This window comes from Somniosus microcephalus, chromosome 11 (genome assembly GCF_052327205.1).
Source record: "Somniosus microcephalus isolate GS21.2 chromosome 11, FLI_Smic_1.0, whole genome shotgun sequence".
Classification (NCBI taxonomy): Eukaryota; Metazoa; Chordata; class Chondrichthyes; order Squaliformes; family Somniosidae; genus Somniosus; species Somniosus microcephalus.
The window spans coordinates 65,802,019-65,823,522 of record NC_140997.1 but is presented as its reverse complement, the minus strand read 5'-3'; the positions used below and the strand labels follow the sequence as shown (position 1 = coordinate 65,823,522).

The 21,504-nt window shown below is 45.5% G+C and overlaps 1 protein-coding gene across 1 annotated transcript in view; it reads right to left on the bottom strand.

The window, feature by feature from the left end:
- Positions 1-21,504, bottom strand: part of LOC147110631 (uncharacterized) — a 58,499-nt gene that overhangs the window by 14,005 nt on the left and 22,990 nt on the right. The window contains exons 2-4 of the mRNA XM_086000812.1: positions 12,543-12,794; positions 6,615-6,755; positions 1,570-1,774 (exon numbers count right to left, since the gene is read on the bottom strand). Of these exons, the coding sequence (XP_085856938.1) occupies positions 1,570-1,774; positions 6,615-6,755; positions 12,543-12,779 (583 nt within the window). The 5' untranslated portion in view covers positions 12,780-12,794. The remainder of the gene's footprint in view (positions 1-1,569; positions 1,775-6,614; positions 6,756-12,542; positions 12,795-21,504) is intronic.

Genomic DNA, 21,504 nt, shown 5'->3' with positions numbered 1-21,504 from the left:
GTCTGCTTGCTGACCACGAGTTCAGGACGGTTGTATAATGGTTTGATGTCAACCTTACAAAATGAACAAATTTGTTAAAAAAAATCTTAACAGCTTACTCAAAGGGGTAATTTTTGAATTGCTTTTTATGAAAAACCTGATCATTAAAAACAATTTAATTCAGCTCCATCTCACCCTCAATAAGCTCCCGGCTGGAGTGGAGCTAATCTACAGGACAAATGGGAAACTGTTCAACTTCCGTCGCCTCCAGTCCAGATCCAAGGTCATCCCATCCTCTGTCATCGAATTACAGTATGCAGATGACGCTTGCGTCTGCGCACACTCTGAGATCGAACTCCAAACCATCGTCAACACCTTCACCGAAGCGTACGAGAGCATAGGCCTTATACTAAACATCCATAAGATAAAGGTCCTCTACCAAGCTGCCCCTGCCACACAGTACTGCTCCCCGATTATCAAAATCCATGACGAGGCCTTGGACAACATGGACCACTTTCCATTCCTTGGGAGCCTACTGTCAACAATTGCAGACGTCGATGACGAAGTCCAATACTGCCATTAGTGTGCCAGTGCAGCCTTCGGTCGCCTGAGGAAGAGAGTGTTTGAAGACCAGGACCTCAAACCCGGCACCAAGCTCATGGTCTACAGAGCAGTAGTGATACCCACCCTCTTGTATGCTTCAGAGACATGGACCATGTACAGCAGGCACCTCAAAGCACTGGAGAGGTACCACCAACGCTGCCTCCGCAAGATCCTGCAAATCCATTGGCAGGTTAGGCGCACTAATGTCAGTGTTCTCGCTCAGGCCAACATCCCCAGGATCAAAGTTTTGACCACGCTCGATCAGCTCCGATGGACGGGCCACGTCGTCCGCATGCCCGATACGAGCCTCCCAAAGCAAGCGCTCTACTTGGAGCTCCGACATGGCAAGAGAGCCCCAGGTGGGCAGAGGAAACGCTTCAAGGACACCCTCAAAGCCTCCTTGAAAAAGTGCAACATCCCCACCAACACCTGGGAATTCCTGGCCCAAGACCGCACAAAGTGGAGGAGAAGCATCCGGGAAGGCGCCGAACACCTCGAGTCCCTTCACCGGGAGCAAGCGGAAGCCAAGCGCAGACAGCGGTAGGAGCGCACATCAATCCAAGCACCCCACCCATCTGCCCCTTCAATCACCGTCTGCCCCACCGATGACAGAGACTGTAGGTCCCGCATTGGACTCATCAGTCACCTGAGAACTCATTTTTAGTGTGGAAACAAGTCATTCTCGGTTACGAGGGACTGCATAAGAAGAAGAATTTAGCTTCCCAAATAATAGCCTAGAAATGACTACGATATCAATGTATGAACACATAATGCATTCTTATGACAGTGGTCTGTCTGTTACTTTGTGGAATGTTAACTATTTTAAACAAGTTTGTATCTCCGCTAAAATTACATGTTCATATACTAATATCGCAAACAGTAATTTCTAGGTTAATACTTACATTTGAATATTATTTGTCTATGTAGTTAACCAGTCTGTAGATTTAAAAGACTAAAGCCACAAATCAGAAGAGAGCACATACATACCAGTAATGATGTTGTGAGTGTGCCTCTTTGGATGAAATTCAGGAATATTAGCACAGGGTAGATGTTGGTATCTGATATTATGCATTGAAGAATAAGAAGTGGAGTAATTTTGACTAGATCTTGTAGGGTTGGTTAGTTCTTTCATTGCTAGGCCCCGAGTACTTTTTGTTCGATTTTCAGCAACTGCTTTGTTCAGAATGCTGCGCTTTTAGAAGTAAAACAAATTTTAAAAATTGTTTGAATGTTGCATTTCTCCCAGGATACACTAACATTAGCAAAATAAATCTTAAAGAAATGTATAAAATATATATTTAAAATTAAGCAAAACAAGTGAAAAACTATTCCTCCCAGGAGCTCACTGTAAATACATCAATCTGATTTTAAAAATCCTGCCTGCACTACTATACCAGGAAACCTGTGGTCACGAGGTTCATCTTACTTCCTTTTTCTGGATGACTCACATAGGAACAGGAATAGGCAATTTGGCCAGTTTAATCCTTTTTTTAAATCCTTTAATAACCTTACTTCCCAAGCAGGTTAGTTATCGATCTTTAAAACACCTTATTTGGCTTTGTATCTATGGCCTTCTGGGGCAGCGTGTTAAACATTCTCTCAATCTTTTCTGTGATTTTTTTCCCCCTGGATTTATTTTAACCAGACTCCTAGTTGTAGGATTCCTCTGCTCATGTACTGCTTTTACACCAAATTTGAATTTTTTTAACGAAAAAAATTCAAATGAGTGAAGGCATACAGAATTTTGTGAAACCAATGTTTCTAAGAATAACTCTTCTCCCCACCAAACCGGAATGTTAATATTAGATGGTTCCACTTAAAAGTTTGATCATTCATTTCTTGGGTATGCTGAGTGTAACTGAGACTCAGAAGGATACAGCAATTCCTTATAGCATTGTTATTATAAAATAAATGCCCTCCATGGCTCACAGAAAGGGACAGTATGGGTTATATTTTGAAGTAGAGAATGAGGTTATATGATTTCTCATGGTATTGCTCAGGGGAATCAAGACCGAGGGCAGTTTTTTCCACAATCCCATCCCAGCAGTTATCCATGTGCTCCTTGCACAGCCATTCTTGGTCATTTGCTGGTTGTACTTCCCAACCCCGGTGCAGCACATTGGCTTTGTCGCCCATTACAGCACAGCACTACTCCCAGTAGGCCTTTTTGCACCTCCTCTGGGCCTTTCTCACCTCTGCTACTCTGCCCCAAAAACACTTTCTGGATGCTCCCGAGGCTTCACAGCTGGTTCAAGTACTGTTTGCAATGTCAGTCTCTCTGTTCTCATTGAAGTTTTGCTCTCCTCCATTTATATAAAATTGTATAGCATGTATCGTAATTTAAAGCCTAGAAATACTAGGCTTTAAATGGCTATAAATATATCAGTTCAGACATTTTCATTGTTGTATATTAACTATAAACAGCAAAGGTTGGGAAATGTACACTTTCAAATTTTAGAATTTAAAAGAAATCAACCCCCCTCCCTTTTCCCACTTCCTCCAACCTTCTCTCTCTTCCCTTCCCTCTCCTGCTCTGTCACTCTCTAACCCTCATTTTCCACTATCCCTCTCTGTACTCCCCTCCCCTCTCTCCTTCCTCTACCCCCTCCAGCTCTCCCTACTCCCTCTCATTTCCCCATTGCTCCTCTCCCCTTCGCTCCCACGCCTTCTCAGCTTGACCCTTCTACGCCTTCTCTCCCCTCCAATCCTCTTCCCTTCCTCCCACCCCTCTGTACTGTCTCCCCTCCCTCCCTCCCCTTTCTTCCCCACCCTCACATCACCCCTTCCTCCTCATCTCTCACTGCCCTGCTCCCCATCCTCCTCTCCAACCCCTCTACCAACTTATTCTTCTTCAGCTCCCCTCCTCTATCTTTTACCCTCCCCTCCTGAGGCTCTTCTACCCCATCTCTCTCCCCTTTTCCTCTCCGCATTGGGCTTTCTCCTCTCCCCCTTTACCCATCTTCCTCTTTCATTCTCTTCTTTCCCCTTCTCCTCTCCCCTCCCCATCTCCTTTTCCCTCCCACCCCTTATCTTCCCTCCTCTCTTCTCTACCCCTCTATCCTCATCCTCCTCCTCATGCTCCCTCTTCTCCTCTCCTCACCCCTTCCTGCTCTCCTGCTCTTACCATCTTCCCTTCCCTCCACTCCACTTGTCCTCCTTTCCCCTTCTCTTTTTGCCTACTTCCCCATCCATCTCCCCCACATCCTTCTCCTTTCCTCTCCTCCCCTCCTTTCCCCATCCTCTTCTACTCTCCCACTCCATACCCACCCTACCATTACTCGTCCTGTCCATTACCCTTCTTCCCATCACCCCTCCCCTCTCTTGCCTCTCCCCACTCCCTTCCCTGCTCTTCCTCTGATCCTACTCTCCCCGCTTCCGCCTCTGCCCATGCCATTTTCTCCCCATTCTGCAAACATTTCCCCTCATCACCTCTCCTCCTATTTCCCTTCCCTCTTCTCCCCTACCCTTCCTTTCTCTTATCTCCTCATTCCTTCCTGTCCTCTCTCCTCTCCTCTTTTTTCTTCCTTTTCCTCTTCCCTCTTTTCTCCTTTCCTTCTTGTCAACCCTCTTCTACCCTTGTTCTCCTTTCTTCTCCATCTCGCTCCTTCCCTTATCAGCTCCTCTTCTGTTTAACTCCCTAACTCATCCCCTTCCCTGCTTTCCCCACCCTCCCATTCCCTATCTTTCTTCAAACCATCCTCTCCCTCCCCTAACCCTTCTTCTCCCCTCTCCCTATTCCTTACTCTAACCTCTCTCCTGCACTCCCCTCCTCCATCTCTTGCTCTCCTCATCCTTCCTCTTCCCTTCCTTTCTTCTTTCCTCTACCACCTGCTCTTCTCACTCTCTTTCTCACCCTCTCCTCCTCTTCCCATTCCTTCTACTCCTCACTTTCCCTTCTCTCCTCCCATTCTTCCTCATCTTCTCTCCTCCTCTCACTCCCATCCTTCTCTGCTTTCTTCCCTCCTCTCCCTCCTCTTTTCCCTCGCTTCCTCCTCTCCTTTCTCCCACCTCTCTTCTCCCCTACTCTCCCCTTCCGTTCTCTTCCATTCCTTCCCTCACCTTCCCTTCCTCTTCCTCCACCTTCACTTCCTCTTCCTCCATAGCCCCTTCATCCTCTCCCGTCCTCTCTGACCCATCCTCCTCTCCCTCTCCTCTATCTTTTCCTGTCCCTTTCCCGTCCCCTTTCCTCTCTCCCTCCCCATCTCCTCCCCTTTGCTCAACCCCTCCTTTCCCCCTCCCCTTTATCCTGCCTTTTGTGCTTTCCTTTCCTCTCCCCCCCACCCCCCCCCTTGCCTGGGGCCAAAAGGAGGTGTGTAGTGGGACGTCCGTTGCACCAGGGATTGTGGTGATCTGGGGGCTAAGAATTATTTTGATTTAGTTAGTCCATTTTATTATTATACATTACTATTGTTTTTGTGCCAGGGATTTCAGTACCTCAGTTGTGAACTGGCCACTTATTGTACAGCCACTATAAAGACAAGATTATTAATAGGTAAGCACAAAAACCATTTGAGGGAAAAGCCCAAATTCACTTTTAAATTCAAAGCAGAGATAACACCTGTAGGCTAAAATGCTACATATAATGAAGAAAATACCAGAATTTAAAAGTGAAACTATGAAAAAAAAATGGAGAAAATGGCCCAGAAATTCAGGTCTCCACGGGTGAGTACACACGGGGTACTCACTCGTAGGCCCAATGGAAGTGCCGGTTTCCTGCATGTACTGCGCATGCGCGGGAAACCGGCACTTCCGTTCCCCTGAAAGAAGGGGTTCAGAGTTCGAACGCGTGCGCAGGAGAGGCTGCGCATGCGCATCGAACTTAGTGTTTTTTTGCAGGGTTCTCCGGGAGGGTAAGTCTGCAGAAGTTACACATTTAAAAAGCAGGCGTAGTGGTGAATTAATTAAAATTAAAACATTTTTTCCACAGGTTTATTATTTTTAAATACATTAAAGCAAGGTAAGTTTATTTTTAGCCCCGTTAGAAAATAAAATTATTTTTTTCAAAAATTTAAATTATTGTTTAAAATAGTTATTTCATGTAATTTATAGTTTATTTAAAAAATGTGATGTTTTAAAAAAATTTATTTGAAGATTTAGTGATGTTTTGGGGCCGTAGTATTTATAAGTTTTGACAGCTCTTCCTGTCAAACTTATGAATGGAGCATTCCCTGCTCCGATTGGCTCCCCATGGTCCACGTGATCCCAGGGGACGCATCGAACTAACTGCGCCCCTGGGATACGCAAGCACTGCGCGCCGGCAGCTGGACCAGGCCCCGGATCGGAATTCCACGGGGGCCCACAGCTCAACGGCCGGCGCGCAAGGTAAGTGCAGGTCGGGGGCTTATACCCACTGGAAGCCCCCGACCCGAATTTCTGGGCCAATAAACCTAAAACCTAAAGCCTAAACTTACATGAAGATAAAGTAATATGACGGACAGAGACAATGACATTTTTCTGAGAGGCTCCATGAAAATGTTCACAGACTGGGCACAAAGCTACCAAGTGGCCAGATCATGTAATTACTGCGTGACAAGTTTACACAGCAAAATACAAATGTGGACATCGGAAATTATAATGGGGAAAAAAAAGTTAGCACAAAAAGTGAGACAAACAGTTGACACACTAAGTCAAGTGGTGCAGAGAGGAAATGCATGCAGATGCAAGATTTTTTAATAAAATGGATTATGAGCGGAACGGATATATATGTTCTGTAAACTAATTTTGGAAAGCATTGGTCCATATTTAGATTAACAAGGCAGTGTAAGATTGCACAGTACATTTATAAGGGCTAGACTTTATAGTATTTCTATTAATATTTTTAATGGTAATATTTGGGTAGGAATCAGAAAAATAATGTATAATTAATAAAACAGAGCTTATACAGAAATTAATATATTTATTTTAAAATATAATTGAAGGATGAATCCAATTAATAAGTAAAGGTGGAGCAGAACCAACAAGTGATTTCAAATTGTAAAATATACAATATTAGAAGGACACCATCTCCTTATTAATCAAGTTCTAGAACTTACTGGTATAAGTTCCCTTTGATAAAAGGTTTCTTTGTGTGTAGTTAAATGTTCATTCCAATCCGTATTCATACCCAGGTGTTTTATTTCACCAGGGTAGCCAGAATATTTGATTACAGGTTGAATTCTCTGACTAGTATAAAACTAGGGAAAGAAATAAAATATTATAACAGTCAAAAATGCGAAATCTAAAAGAGCATTCAGTATAAGCACTTTAAGTGCTTTTAAAATATTAAAAACTTGTTTCCCAGCTCAGGATTTTAGTTTTTTTTAAGTTTCAGAGAGGGGAGTAATAGAGACAAATGATGAGAGGGCACAGGAAAAATGAGATCTGTTGACAAAAACTGCCCAGGCCATTGGGAGAGACAGGGGCACAAGCAGAAAGGGGCAGGAAATAAAGGGAAGGGGAAGTGTAATGATCATGATGGGAGACAAGGCATTGGGATGGAGGGAAGGGGAGAGAGGGGGTAATGAGGGAGGCACAGGTGGAGATAGAAATACAACTCATGGAGATGTGGCACAGCAATGATCATGGGTTGAAGGGTGTGATAGGTGGCAGCAAAGAGGATGGGCAAACTCTAAATACATTCTAAGTCCTTAGCTTAACCACCTACCTATGACCTTCTGCCCAAAATAAAAGAGAAGCAACGGATAGAATAAGATCACACAGACAGAAGCAGCTCAGGAGATAGAGTGATAAGCAGAAAAAAGTATATAAAAGACGCAGAAGAGAACCAATACAAAAATGGCAGAGACAGTCAAGAGCAACATTGCTCTGACTCACTTGAGCAGCACCACAGGAGATCTACCAGCAGTAATGCAAGTATTAAAATGTATAAAGGTAAAGATTCCACTGCCGTGTGCCAGTGGCCCAGGCACTGACGTAATGGTAAACTGGCAGCAGAGGCATTGTGCCCAATACACACCGTCAACATGTCGTCCAGGCTTTTCTACCTGAGCAGTGCTGGTGGAGCAGAAGGTTTACGCTACACCATGATTCGAGTCTCGTTATAGGTCTTAATTTTATGTATTTGTGGACGAGTATGCCCAGCTCACAAATCCTGCTCATTTATGCCACTTACACAATGTTACTGCTGCAAGCCTGTATAAACAGCACAAACTACACAGCAGGTGAAAAGACAGGAGAAACCAGTTGCTATGATTCTTAAAGCTGTGCTGCTAGGCTTATTAGACCCCACTTTCAGAAAGTGGGACTGATTTTTGTCTGCCTATCGCTCCATGTTTCAGCGTGCACAAATTAGTATGCAGTAAAAGTCACTGACTTACCACCAGATGTCCGCCTGTAGCGATTTTCGGTGTGCCTCGATTTACGTGGCCAGTGCACCCACCCAAAACTGATGAAAGCCTAATTAATAGATTAAAAAGGGGGTCCTATAATGTTGTTAGGGCCCAAACACCATTTTCATATCAACCAGCACTGCCATTTTCTCAACCTGCCCACAAACCATTGGTTGGTATAGATCGAAAGGTGGCCATTTGCAGCGCTGCTACTGTAGTGGCCCCCTGAGCCTGCCTGCATGGTTCAATTGAGTGCGGCATCAGGGGGTCATGGAATGCTAAGCTGCCTTGAGGCACAGCTCCCTCGTCCATGTCTAATTCTGCCACGGGTCTGCAGCAAGAATGGAAGCTGTGTATGTTGATGTGCACAGAAAAGGGTCTGTAGATGATGGCTTATTTGTGGTGAGAAAGGTGAAGATGTAGACAGACTGTTCTTGCAGTGGCCAGCTGTGGTAGTCAAGAGAGTCTCCCATATCGAATTGGCACAAATGTTTCTTGTAGTGGAAGTGGGTTACCCTCCACTTCTTCAGGCTTCTACTCTTGTTGACGCCCTTGCTTCTTACTGAGGCAAAGTTGTGCATCCTGACGATTTTAAGGCCCCATGCCATACTCAGGATTCCTCAGGTTGATCCAAGCACTTGAAGTATACTTTCAGCTTGCCTATAGTGTTCAATGATGATTCTAGTGGATAAATGGCTCTCATTATAGTTCAGTTCACCTGGGGTTATAGAAACCGCACCAATGTCATCAGCTAAGACTGTAGAGGATAGCCTTTATCTCTGAGGAGTCACCCAGAGACTTGCCTTGCTAAAGAATGGTGCACGGCAGAGTTCATTAAAATGAAGGCATTATGGCAGCTTCCAAGGAACTTGCATGATTGTGGGTTGCTGGTCACAAACAAGCTTCCTATAAAGATAGTGGCCTAGAAATTGAGTATAGCCCCGCTTGGGGCGTTAGAATTGGCACAGCGCAAAGTTTATAGCCAGACGTAACTTATCGCCACCTGGCGCGATATTGGGTTGCATCGCCCCTAAAGGTGATTGAGGCGCGAATTCAGGCATTACATGGGACTACTAAGGTGCTAAACTTCCGGCGCAACCCAATATCGGAGCGGACGGGCGCAGCGCAGGTGCTCTCAATTACTGATGACCACGACACTTCCAGGCGCCGGCCAGCTCTTAAAGGGGTGGGTCAGTCAGCTTCAGCATCCACACTCTGCGCCTTGCAGGCCTCAGAATTGGCGCAGGCCCTTCTCTGGCGCTAAAAACTTGGACCAGATGGAGAAGGTGAGAGAGAGAGCAGAGCGCTTCACCAATGAGGCTCTGGAGCAATTGGTGGCCGCAGTGGAGCGCCGGTGAGATGTTCTCTACCCAGACAATGGCAGGAGACCGAATCATAAGGACTACCGACGAGCTTGGAGGGATGTATGCCAGAGGGTCAACTCCAGCAGCATGGTGACCAGGAGCCCTGTCCAATGCAGAAAGAAATTCAACGACTTCACTCGGGTCGTGAGGGTGAGTGTTGTTTCTGCAAACTTCTGCATTCCTTCATTTGCACCTGACTTTATGGCTACAGGGTGGGCTGTGCCCCATTGGCCATCTGCCAGCAAGCACCCATGGCCCTTTCTGGGCACACACATGCACATTTGACTCAAGGCGTCATGTAAGGGCTCTTGCACCATAGGGGCATGAGATGATCACTCAGGGCATCATGTAAGGGCTCTTGCACCATGGGGGGCATGAGATGATCACTCAGGGCATCATGTAACATAACTTCCCCTCCTTTCCCCTGCAGTCCAAGCTGGCGAGGATTGGCAAAGACCAGCTTCGCACCGGTGGAGGACCTCCACAAGTGGTCACTCTCACGGATCTCGAGGAGAGAGTCCACCAGATTCTTGGAGGACGTCTGAGTGGTCCTGTAACCACTGCAGCTGCCGACCCCATTGTTGACAGCGATGGTAAGGTTCTCACCTTTTACAACTGTCTCCTTCCACTTGTTCCCCCCGCCAGCATGCTTTCTCACTGTGGACCCATGTCATAGCCTTGCCGCAATCTGGCATCCCTTGCTGCCAAGCTGTCCTTTTGCTAAAGCCACTCTTCCACCTCCCTGCTTTCAGATGCTGCATCACCAGCTCGGGAGCCGGACCCTCAAGCTGCCAGTGCCTCCGAAGGCTCAATGAGAAAATTACTGTCCAACAGAAGGTCAGCAACTCTCTCCAGCAACGATCAGAATGGCCAGCCCAAATGGCTGCAGCTTTTATACTAGTGCTGTCCCCTTTAAATAGCGCCCCCGAGTTCGAGAAGGGCCTGGGGACGCTCCATCCAACTGTCACTAATAGCGCCAGACGGAAAGGTTGCGGGCGCCACCGAATATCCAGTCCGGGGCACCAAAAAGGCGTTGCACACTGAAATGACGTCATGATCTGCCTGCGCCCGCGGGCGAGCGCAAAGAGTTAGCGCTGACGCTAAAAGGATACTCAATATGGGAGGTGGCGCTATATTCACTGCGCCCGCCCGAAAATTGGGTAACGCCCCAATTCTCGGCCTCTTTAGGCGCTAATCGCTGGCGCTACCAACCGAATTTCTAGGCTAGTGTTATTAGAGTTACCAACTCTGGTTGGACTATATTATGGAGGTTTCATCACATGCCCTCCCGCCTCCAGCCAGCCCGCACCCACACACCCACCATTGGCTGCCCGACATGTCAATCCTCACGGTAATCGGTTAATAATGGTGGCTACAATACCCACAATCATCAGCGCATCAAAAAATACTCTATCGCATGGTTTTACTGGTAAGAGCACACATGCACCAGGGCTGCTTTGCATCTTGAGGGTGTTGTGTCCCTGTTGTTCGTTGCGAGTCCAGCTGGAGCAAAATGTGGACAGAAAGTGCCTCTTTGATAGTTCCCCAGGTTGCTCGCAAGAGTGTCCAGGAGATTAATCTTTAATTCCAGGAGACTCCAGGACAATCCGGGAAGATTGACAATCATAAATGGTATCCTTTCTTGTTAACATACATCAGATCATTGATGTTGGGAATACTATGGCCATGTGGGTACCACCTATGACTCTTTGGGCCTTGTGGAATCCCGCTACTTGGTAAAATGGCAGTACTCTGTAATGTTGGTACTGGTTATCCATAGAGAAGCTAATGAAGTTAGTAGCCCTCGAAAACAATGCAGCGATGACTTGCTTGATGAATCTGTGCATAGATATTTGATTAACATTACAGATATTCCCATGGCAGCCAGGACTTACCCTACGGCACAGAAATTAAGGGCGGTGGTGATCCTAATTTCCACTGGAAGAGCAATTTATACAGTGGATGTGGGCTGCAGATCTGCTTGCAGCTTGTGGCACAACACTGCGACAGCTTTCCTTATAAATGTAAGCCTCCCTAGGCACTGCTCCTCAGTCAAATACAGATAGGAGTGTCTCTGTCTGTATACTCTGATGTATCGGTAAGTGGGTGGGTGCCATTCTGCTGTTGTGCAGTCCCACCAGCGTGGTTTTCTTCCATTGCTCTTCTTCCAAAAAGCATAAGAAAGGGAACTGCCCAATGGAAAACCTATTGTATCCTGTCTGAAGAAGGTGGCTGTCCCACAGCAAATAGTAGAATGGCAGATAGTAAGGTGGTTGAACTATATGTGCTCAGCTCTTCAAATTTCCTTCGACCTTTTCCCTAGTGCCGAGAAACTTGGATGCTTGTTTTATATGGGCGTGATAACCATTAAGTACAAATGAGGTGGAAATGACAGAAAATAGAACAGTTGACTTCACCATGTCTTTAGCACTGCATGTGAATGCAGCTGTCTCAAAAAAATAGGCTGGGCAATTTCACCTTCGGCCGGAAATGATAGTGACATTAAAATGAGTGAAGCCCCATCCCAATTTTACAGCCCCGTCCACCTGTTTACAGCCCTGAATACAGGTGGATTGCAGTGGGAAATCTGGTTCCATATATATATCTACTAGATTAACCTCACCCCAAATAAGGCAGTCATAAGCACCGGATAAAAAATTGTATCCAACAGGTCCCAATGTGTTTCCTTTTTATGTAGTGATATAAATAGAAACAAATAACATTAATACAAATTTAATAAAATTGAGAACCGTTTACCTCAGAATTAGGTGCTGTAGAAAACAGTGATATCGTGATTTCTTATCAAAGTAGCACCAACATAAAAAAAAGAGTTCAGTGATTGTTATCATGGGTTTATAAATAGGTTAATTTTAGTCTATTCATTAGTGGCAGTGTGACTGTTAAGGGAATGCTTGTGTTTGGTGTAGGATTTTCTGTTGTGTGGCTGAAGGAAAAATAGCTGCTAAAATTTAAACAGTGAGTACATTTTTGAATGTTCACTTATGGAAAGAGAATAGTCCTGTAAAAATGATCAAACAATACAACTCATTAAAAGTAGTGTTCACAATTCTGTTGCCAGTGGGCTGTTGTGGGGAGAAAAGTGGAGGGGAAAAAACAGAATTGAAAAAGTGATTTGAACTGAAAAGAAAACGTGTTTTTAAGCAGAAATGGTTTTGACCAAGAACAGTCAATGCTATGTTTATTATAGACTTAACTGCAACCAAAATTCACTTCTCTAAATTCATAATATGGCTACCAGGGAGCTTACTTGGTTATAGGAACTTGTATAATCTGTTACAACAGGTGTCTTTTCCAGCATCAGGGTACTTTTATGCATAGGTCTGGCACCAAGACGGCTCACGGGCTCTAATTCCTTCGCAACATTTGTTCTGTAAGGTTGGTCCCTGAGCACAGTGATATCCTTGGCCTGGTCAGTGAGAATTGTGTTGGTGCTGCAGCCTTTGCCAAAGCCAGCTAACATCTGTGTACATCCTTGATTTGACATGTTGTAAAATTAACACTGTAATGATACATAAAAAGCAAACTTAATTTGAATAAAGCATATTTATATTATTTCCTACGCTGAATTAATATCTTACTGCCAAAATGTTCAAATTGTGCAATATACTTCTTTTAAAGCTTTTTTCTTTGCTAACAGCATCTTATCTGTATTGCATAGTTCGTTGAAAGCATTATAAATTGTTAATGAAAAGAATTGTAGATGGTTGAGTAACAAGGTTGGAATTTAATTAAATAGCTTGTTTAATATCTTAAGCTACTAATGTGGAGCTCAAGTGGTGCTAACAGCTCCAAAGAATTCTGTGTCCAAGGCTGGCCATTACTCTTAACCTTTCAACTCACACAATAAAATGCTAAAAAAAAATCCCAAGTAGCTCAATGATAATGATATCTATCTATAATTCTTGTATCTAATATACATCTGCTATATTTTGTAAGCTTCGGCGTATAACAAATAGAAGACAGTCATTTCATGCTGGTTTCTTCTGACCTGGAGCTAGAAATTTACATACAGCTCTCAATCTTCAAACATTCCTCTAGCAATGATTCCCTAATTGACCTCAAGATTTACAGCATTTAGACTTTGTGGCCTTAAGGAGACAGGCCAAGTGGACCGCAACTGTACCGTAGCAGTATAATACATTGTTCACTACTGTATATGGTAACTCACTCCAGTCATTATGAAACAATGGCCTGGATTTTGCGGTAGAAATAACAGTGAGGCTATCAGCGTCACCGCTATTAAGGAGTAAATCGGACAGCAACTTCCAGCGACCGCACATGCGCAGTTAAAGGTGGAAATCAGGAAGTTGTTGTCCGAGTTGCCCTGCTCCTCCAGAAGCTTCGCTAAACCGGTATCTCACTGAGAGAATCGCCATTCAAATACATGGAAGGGCATGAATTTGCGGTACTTACATGATAGATACCCACTAAACAAGCCAGAATAAGTAAGTGAATTTTTAACGGCATGGAAAGTCTTAATTACTGCCAAACAATCTCTCTGGCACTGAAAATTAACTTTTATATATGTGGAGACTCATTCCTTAAGATTTTAATTACTGTTGGGAGATTTTAAAAAATGTTAAATTAATTTTTTTTTACTTTCAGTCTCTTATCTCTCTCTTAATCACATCTTTCTTTCGCTTTCTGTACATGATTTGACATTGAATTAAATATTCTAACTTGCACTTCCTGGTTTACATTCTGCGTCTCAGTAAGGATTCTTCAATCTGACTGGTTAAGGAGATACAGTGTTGCTTGCCCTGTCCCAGATTCCCTGTTTTTGATTTCTAATAACTGCATGTTCTAGTGCAGGCAAGTGTAAGTGTAATGAACGGCGAGCACCATTTGTTCACCACTGACCGCAAAATCCAGGCCATTGTATCATTCAATTTATCATGACCAATACTATAGGTCAGCAAACTTTAAATAAAAATGTTTTTAACATTTACTTTGCTCTACTTTTCTTTCCACATTATGTCAATATATACTGTATTTAATTTTACTTGTTTCATACTTATTTATTTTAAGTTTAAATAGTATTCCTGTTTTCTCCGATTCCTTGCTCTTCCCTGCCGGAACCCACAGAAGTTTAAATCTATCCATGATTAGCTGAAAACAGCTCCAAATATCAATCAGAGGATCAACTTTAGTGGGCCAAAATATGCTGGAGCAGGGCATCGCATGGCGTGCCTGGTTAGTTAGACATTTTCCTGCACCCTTCAGCCCAAAATTCTTTTGCCCAGAGTTGCTGGAAGTACGAGCTGATAACAGCACGACGAGGGAAACAGGGCATCTGGGTCCTTGGTGAACGGCGGGAACAACATAGGCCTAGAAATTCGGTATAGCCCCGTTTGGGGCGTTAGATCTGGCGAAGCGCTAAGAGTACCGCCAGCTGCGACTTAGCGCCACCTGGCGTGATATTGGGTCGTTGCGCCCCTGATGGTGTTTGCGGCGGTAAATCAGGCGCTGCACGCGACTCTTAAGGCGCTAACGCGGAGGCGCTACCCAATATCGCTGCGGCGGGGCGCAGCGCAGGTGCTTTCAATAATCACTTTCCCTGAGACACACTGGCGCCGGCCAGCTCTTAAAGGGGCAGGTCAATTGGCATCACCAGACACACTCACTGCCTTGTAGGCCTTCAAAGCGGTGGGAGCCTACCTGTGGCGCACCAGCCTAGCAAGAAATGGAAAGGGTGAGGCAGAGGGCGGAACGCCTCACTGATGGGGCATTGGATGCTTTGGTTGGCACAGTGGAATCAAGGCCAAGGAAGATGGTCGGAATGTGATTTATGTTTTGGACAGTCTCCCGGGTGTGAGAGGCAGTTATGTGTCAATGTATTAGTTTTGCTTTCTGTTGCCATAGCTTTCTCATGTTTGAAGGAACCACATTTTGTGTAATGAAACACTTTCTTCATTTACAATGGCCATGCCTGCTATTTACATGCATCTTGCCCTTCACAGGCTTGGGGGTATCAGGCCGGCTGCAGGTCTGGCTGAAGCAGCTGGTACAGCTCAGTCAGCACCTCCTTTCTAAATCGCAGCCTTCTGACACACTGCTCCTCCGGCATGTTCATGTAGGAAAACTGCTGTCGGAAAACCCTGCCAGCGTAAGGTCTGCTGTGGCGACGTCTGTTGGCCCTCCTCCGTCTGGCCATGCCCGCCCCCCTCTCCCAGCGTCTCAGTGCCCTTTCCAGATGATTCAGCAGCAGGACGTTCCCCTCCAATGCAGGCCCCATAATAAGTGCCCACAGGAAGGTTCCCCGTTGTCAAGGCTCACCAACAGCAAGGCGATGGTCAGAAGGCTGCTGTTCCTCTGCCAGCGTGGGCCCAGTGGTCAAATGGCTCTCAGTGTGCAGGTCAGCAACTCTTTGTAGCTCTCGAGGAAGTTGTGCACCAGAAATGTGTGCCGTTTTTAAACCACACCAGTCCCCTTTAAATAACGCTCCTCCAGCCCAAAAGCGACTTGGTAAGGCCCAGGAAAACTGTCACTAATAGCGCCAGGCGCTACGGAGGGGGGCGCCACTGAATTTCCCGTCTGGGGCGCCGAAAAGGCGTTGCACACTCAGATGGTACACACTGCAGCCATGGTGCGCCAGTGGTGGAGTGTGTAAATGTTTAAGGTGGTGGATGGGGTGCCAATCAAGCGGGCTGCTTTGTCCTGGATGGTGTCGAGCTTCTTGAGTGTTGTTGGAGCTGCACTCATCCAGGCAAGTGGAGAGTATTCCATCACACTCCTGACTTGTGCCTTGTAGATGGTGGAAAGGCTTTGGGGCGTCAGGAGGTGAGACACTCACCGCAGAATACCCAGCCTCTGACCTGCTCTTGTTGCCACAGTATTTATGGTCCAGTTAAGTTTCTGGTCAATGGTGACCCCCAGGATGTTGATGGTCGGGGATTCGGCGATGGTAATGCCGTTGAATGTCATAGAATCATCTAAATTTACAGCACAGAAGGAGGCCATTCAGCCCTACTTGCCCGTGCCGGCCAACGAAGAGCTATTCACCCTAATCCCACTTTCCAGCACTTGGTCCGTAGCCTTGTAGGTTACGGCACTTCAAGTGCATATCCAAGTACTTTTTAAATGTGATGTGGGTCTCTGCCTCTACCACCCTTTCAGGCAGTGAGTTCCAGACCCCCACCACCCTCTGGGTGATAACATTTCGCCTCAAATCCCCTCTAAACCTCCGACCAATTATTTTAAATCTATGCCTCCTGGTTTTTGACCCCTCTGCTAAGGGAAATAGGTCCTTCCTATCCATTCTATCTAGGCCTCTCGTAATTTTATATACCTCAATTAGGTCTCCCCTCAGCCTCCTCTGTTCCAAAGAAAAAAAACCCCGCCTATCCAATCTTTCCTCATACCTAAAATCCCCCAGCTCAGGCAACTTCTTCATAAATCTCCTCTGCACCCCCTCTAGTGCAATCACATCTTTCCTGTAATGTGGTGACCAGAACTGCACACAGTATTCTAGCTGTGGCCTAACTAGTGTTTTATACAGTTCAAGCATAACCCCCCAGCTCTTGTATTCTATGCCTCGCCTAATAAAGGCAAGTTTCCCATATGCCTTATTAACCACCTTATCTACCTGTCCTGCTACCTTCAGGAATCTGTGGACATGTACTCCAAGGTCACTCTGATCATCTGCACTTCTCAGTGTCCTACCATTTATAGTGTATTCCCTTGCCTTGTTAGCCCTCCCCAAATGCATTACCTCACACTTCTCCAGATTGAATTCCATTTGCCACTGTTCTGCCCACCTGACCAGTCCATTGATATCTTCCTGCAGACTGCAGCTTTCTTCTTCATTATCAACCACATGGCCAATTTTTGTATCATCTGCAAACTTCTTAATCATACTTCCTACATTCAAGTCTAAATCATTGATATATACCACAAAAAGCAAAGGACCCAGTACTGAGCCCTGCGGAACCCCACTGGAAACAGCCTTCCAGTCACAAAATCACTCTTCGACCGTTACCCTTTGTTTCCTGCCTCTGAGCCAATTTTGGATCCAACTTGTCACTTTGCCTTGGATCCCATGGGCTTTTACTTTCGTGACCAGTCTGCCATGTGGGACCTTATCAAAAGCCTTGCTAAAATCCATATAGACTAGAAGAAATGCACTACCCTCATCGACCCTCCTTGTTACCTCCTCAAAAAATTCAATCAAGTTATTCAGACATGACCTTCCCTTAACAAATCCATGCTGACTGTCCCTGATTAATCCGTGTCTTTATAAATGAAGATTTATCCTGTCCCTCAGAATTTTTTCAAATAATTTTCCCACCACCGAGGTTAGGCTGACTGGCCTGTAATTACTCAGTCTATCCCTTTCTCCCTTTTTAAACAACAGTACCACGTTAGCAGTCCTCCGGTCCTCTGGCACCACACCTGTAGCTAGAGAGGATTGGAAAATGATGGTTAGAGCCTCTGCTATTTTCTCTCTTACTTCTCTAAACAGTCTGGGATACATTTCAATCAGGCCTGGGGAATTATCCACTTTCAAAGATGCAAAGGGTTTAGCATCTTCCTCTTTCACTGTGTTTATTTCATCTAACATTTCACACTCCTCCTCCCTGATTGCAATTTCTGCATCATCCCTCTCTTTTGTGAAAACAGATGCAAAGTATTCATTAAGAACCATACCCATGTCTTCCGCTTCCACACACAGGTTACCTTTATGGTCCCTAATAGGCCTACCCTTACTTTAGTTATCCTCTTGCTCTTAATGTATTTATAAAACATCTTTGAGTTTTCCTTGATTTTACTTGCCAATATTTTTTCATGCCCTCTCTTTGCTTTCCTAATTTCCTTTTTAATTTCACCCCTGCACTTTTGATACGTTTCTTGGCTTTCTGCAGGATTGAGTCCTCGGTATCTGTCATAAGCTTCCCTTTTTTTCTTTATCCTACCCTGTGTGCCCCTTGACATCCAGGGAGTTCTAGATTTGTTAGTCCCACCCTTTTTCTTTAAGGGAACATACTTGCTCTGAACCCTCACTATGGGCAGGATTTTCATTGGGCTGTGGAGGCGGGATTGGAGGCGTGTGGGGGGTTAAAATTGCAAAATCGGGGGGGCACAAACCCATCCCGCCCCCAAGCCAGTTTCAAAGGAGGCGGATACCTGACCTGTGCTGGGAGCCGCCTCCCCGAGGCGGGAAGGGGATTAGTGCCAATTAACTGCCTGTTAACAGGCAGTTTTTAGTCTAATCCCTATTTTTATTCCTGAAGTGTGGGATTCCCAACGGCTCCAAACCACGCCAAGTTAGCGAGGCGGACCGTCGGGCTGAAGGGCTTGGAGGGTTCGAGATGTCCGGTGTTCAGGTGAGTGATGGGTGCATGAGTGCAGAGGTAAGTGTGTTTGGTGTGTGTAAAGTGTTTAGAGAAGTTTAATTACCTTTACTTACCTTTACAGCCTTCCTTCCTTCAGGTCTCGGGAGTCCCTCATCTCACCGACACAGAAAGCAGAATGGCCGCGAGCTGTCAAAAGTTGCAGCATTCAGCTTTCTGTTCTGGAGAGATCTCTAAATCAGCCTGAGAGGAAGGAATTAACTTAGTGTTCAGATTGTCAAAAGTTGTAGTCCCGCCTCCTACACGCCTCCAGTATCAAAATCCAGCCCTATCTCTCCCTTTGAATTCCTCCCACTGCCCTGACACTGATTTACCTTCAAGTTTTTGTCTTCAGTCCACTTTGGCTAAATCACTTCTCAGCTTAGTAAAATTAGCTTTTCCCCAATTGAGAACTTTTATTCTTGGTCTATCCTTGTCCTTTTCCATAACTACCCTAAATCTAACTGAATTATGATCACTACCACCAATATGCTCTCCCACTGATACCCTTTCCACCTGCCTAGCTTCATTCCCTAAAACTAGGTCCAGAACCGCCCCCTCCCTTGTTGGGCTTGCTAAGTACTGGCTAAAAAAGTTCTCCTGAATGCATTTTTAGAATTCTGCTCCCTCTAGGAGCGGTGGTTAGACTCTCGCTTGTTGGAGATAGTCATTGCGTGGCACAAATGTTACCTGCCACTTATCAGCCCAAGCCTGAATGTCGTTCAGGTCTTGTTGCATGCGGGCATGTACTGCTTCATTATCTGAGGAGTTGTGATTGGCACTGAACAATTAAAGCCAGACCTTACAGGATTGAAATTAGGAAACACTTCTACACACAAAGGGTGGTAGAAGTTTGGCACTCTCTTCTGCAAACAGCAATTGATGCTAGATCAATTGTTAATTTTAAATCTGAGATTGATAGATTTTTGTTAACCAAAGGTATTAAGGGATATGGGCCAAAGGCGGGTATATGGAGTTCGGGCGCAGATCAGCCATGATCTCATTGAATGGCGGAACAGGCTCGAGGGACTAAATCGCCTACTCCTGTTCCTATAACAGGTTAACAGCTTGGTTTAGATAACAGCGATATGGGTTAACTAGTATGGGAGCTACAAAGAGAGACAGAGAGGGAGAGAGTACACCAGATGTCAGAGACATCTCTGTGTAGAACAGACAGCTTGAGCAAGATAAGGCAGTTGGTGTAGAGGTAATGAATGAACTGTATTCCTGCAAAACTGGGTTTAGACAATAGAATCTCAGATGAAACTTCTATCACACGACTTTAGGAATGTATGTTAAAATAGTTAAGGGAGGGGGTTACCATGAAATAGACAAGTCTAAGTATAATGGAAAAGTACTGAGAGAAACAAGAAACACAAGGTAAAGTAACCTTGAATAAGAGATAAGAAATGGGGGCCTTATGTTTAATGGTTTTGTGCCAATACTAGCCAAGTAATGTCTTGCAGAGCTGAACAAATCTGGTTTGAGTCAATTTTCAGACAATGGGATAGCACATGGCGCAAGGATTACATCATGGCCCAGAAATTCGGGTCTCCACGGGTGAGTACGCACGGGGTACTCACCCGTAGGCCCAATGGAAGTGCCGGTTTCGTGCATGCACTGCGCATGCGTGGGAAACTGGAACTTCCGTTTCCTTAAAGGAAGGGGTTCAGAGGTGTAACGCGTGCGCCGGAGAGGCAGCGCGTGCGCATGGAACTTATGTTTTTTTTGAAGGGTTCTCCGGGAGGGTAAGTCTCCAGCAGTTACACATGTAAAAAGCAGGCATAAGGCCTGCTTTTAACAAGGTAAGTGGTGAATTAATTAAAATTAAAACATTTTTTCCACAGGTTTATTATTTTTAAATATTTTAAAGAAAGGTAAGTTTATTTTTAGCCCCGTTAGAAAATGTAATTAATTTTTTCAAAAATTTAAATTATTGTTTAAAATAGTTATTTTATGTAATTTATAGTTATTTAATAAAAAATGTGATTTAAAAATTTTTTTATTTGAAGTTTTAGTGATGTTTTGGGTCTTATTGGCCTAGAAATTCAGTATAGCCACGTTTGGGGCGCTACAGCCGGGCGTTCGCTAAATTTTGCGCCCGGCGCAACTTAGCGCCACCTTCGCCGATATTCAGTTGCATCGCCCCAAGAGGTTGCTGCTGCGCTAAAGCAGGCGATGCACGACTATCATTAGGCGCTAAGCCGGCGATCCGGGGCGCTAACACCGAGGGCGGGCGCAGCGCAGGTGCGGTGAGTTGCTCATTGAGGGCAGACTTTCAGGCGCCGGTCAGCTCTTAAAGGGGGAGGGTGGAATTGTTTGGCTGCCACGCCCTGCACATTGCAGCCCTGAATCAAGGCCTGACCACTGCTGTTTGAACTGCTCCACGCCCAGGAGAATGGAGAAGGCCAGGGAGAGAGCGCAGCGCTTCGGCGAGGGTGACCTGAGGGTGCTGGTTGGCGCAGTGGAGCGCAGGTGCCATGTCCTCTTCCCTGAGGGTGGCAGGAGGCCGCTGCCCACCGATTACCGGAAAGCCTGGAGGGAGGTGGCAAACAGGGTCACCTCCAACAGCATGGTTGGCAGGACTCCAACCCAATGCCGAAAAAAATTCAACGACCTCACTCGGGTTGTCAGGGTGAGTACCCTTTCCAGTATCCTCCTCATCCCTGCATGTGCACCTCACTTTATGGCCAAAGGGACCTGAATGCTCTAATGCCCAGCCCTGATCCAGCAGCTATGGGACTGTCCTGAAAAGCACTTGCACATTCAGGACTTTATACACTGTCAGGGCTATTGGACCATGGGAGGCAGTGCAGGCAAGATCAGGGCTTGACACTGTCAGGGCTATTCCACCATGGGAGGCAGTGCAGGCAAGATCAG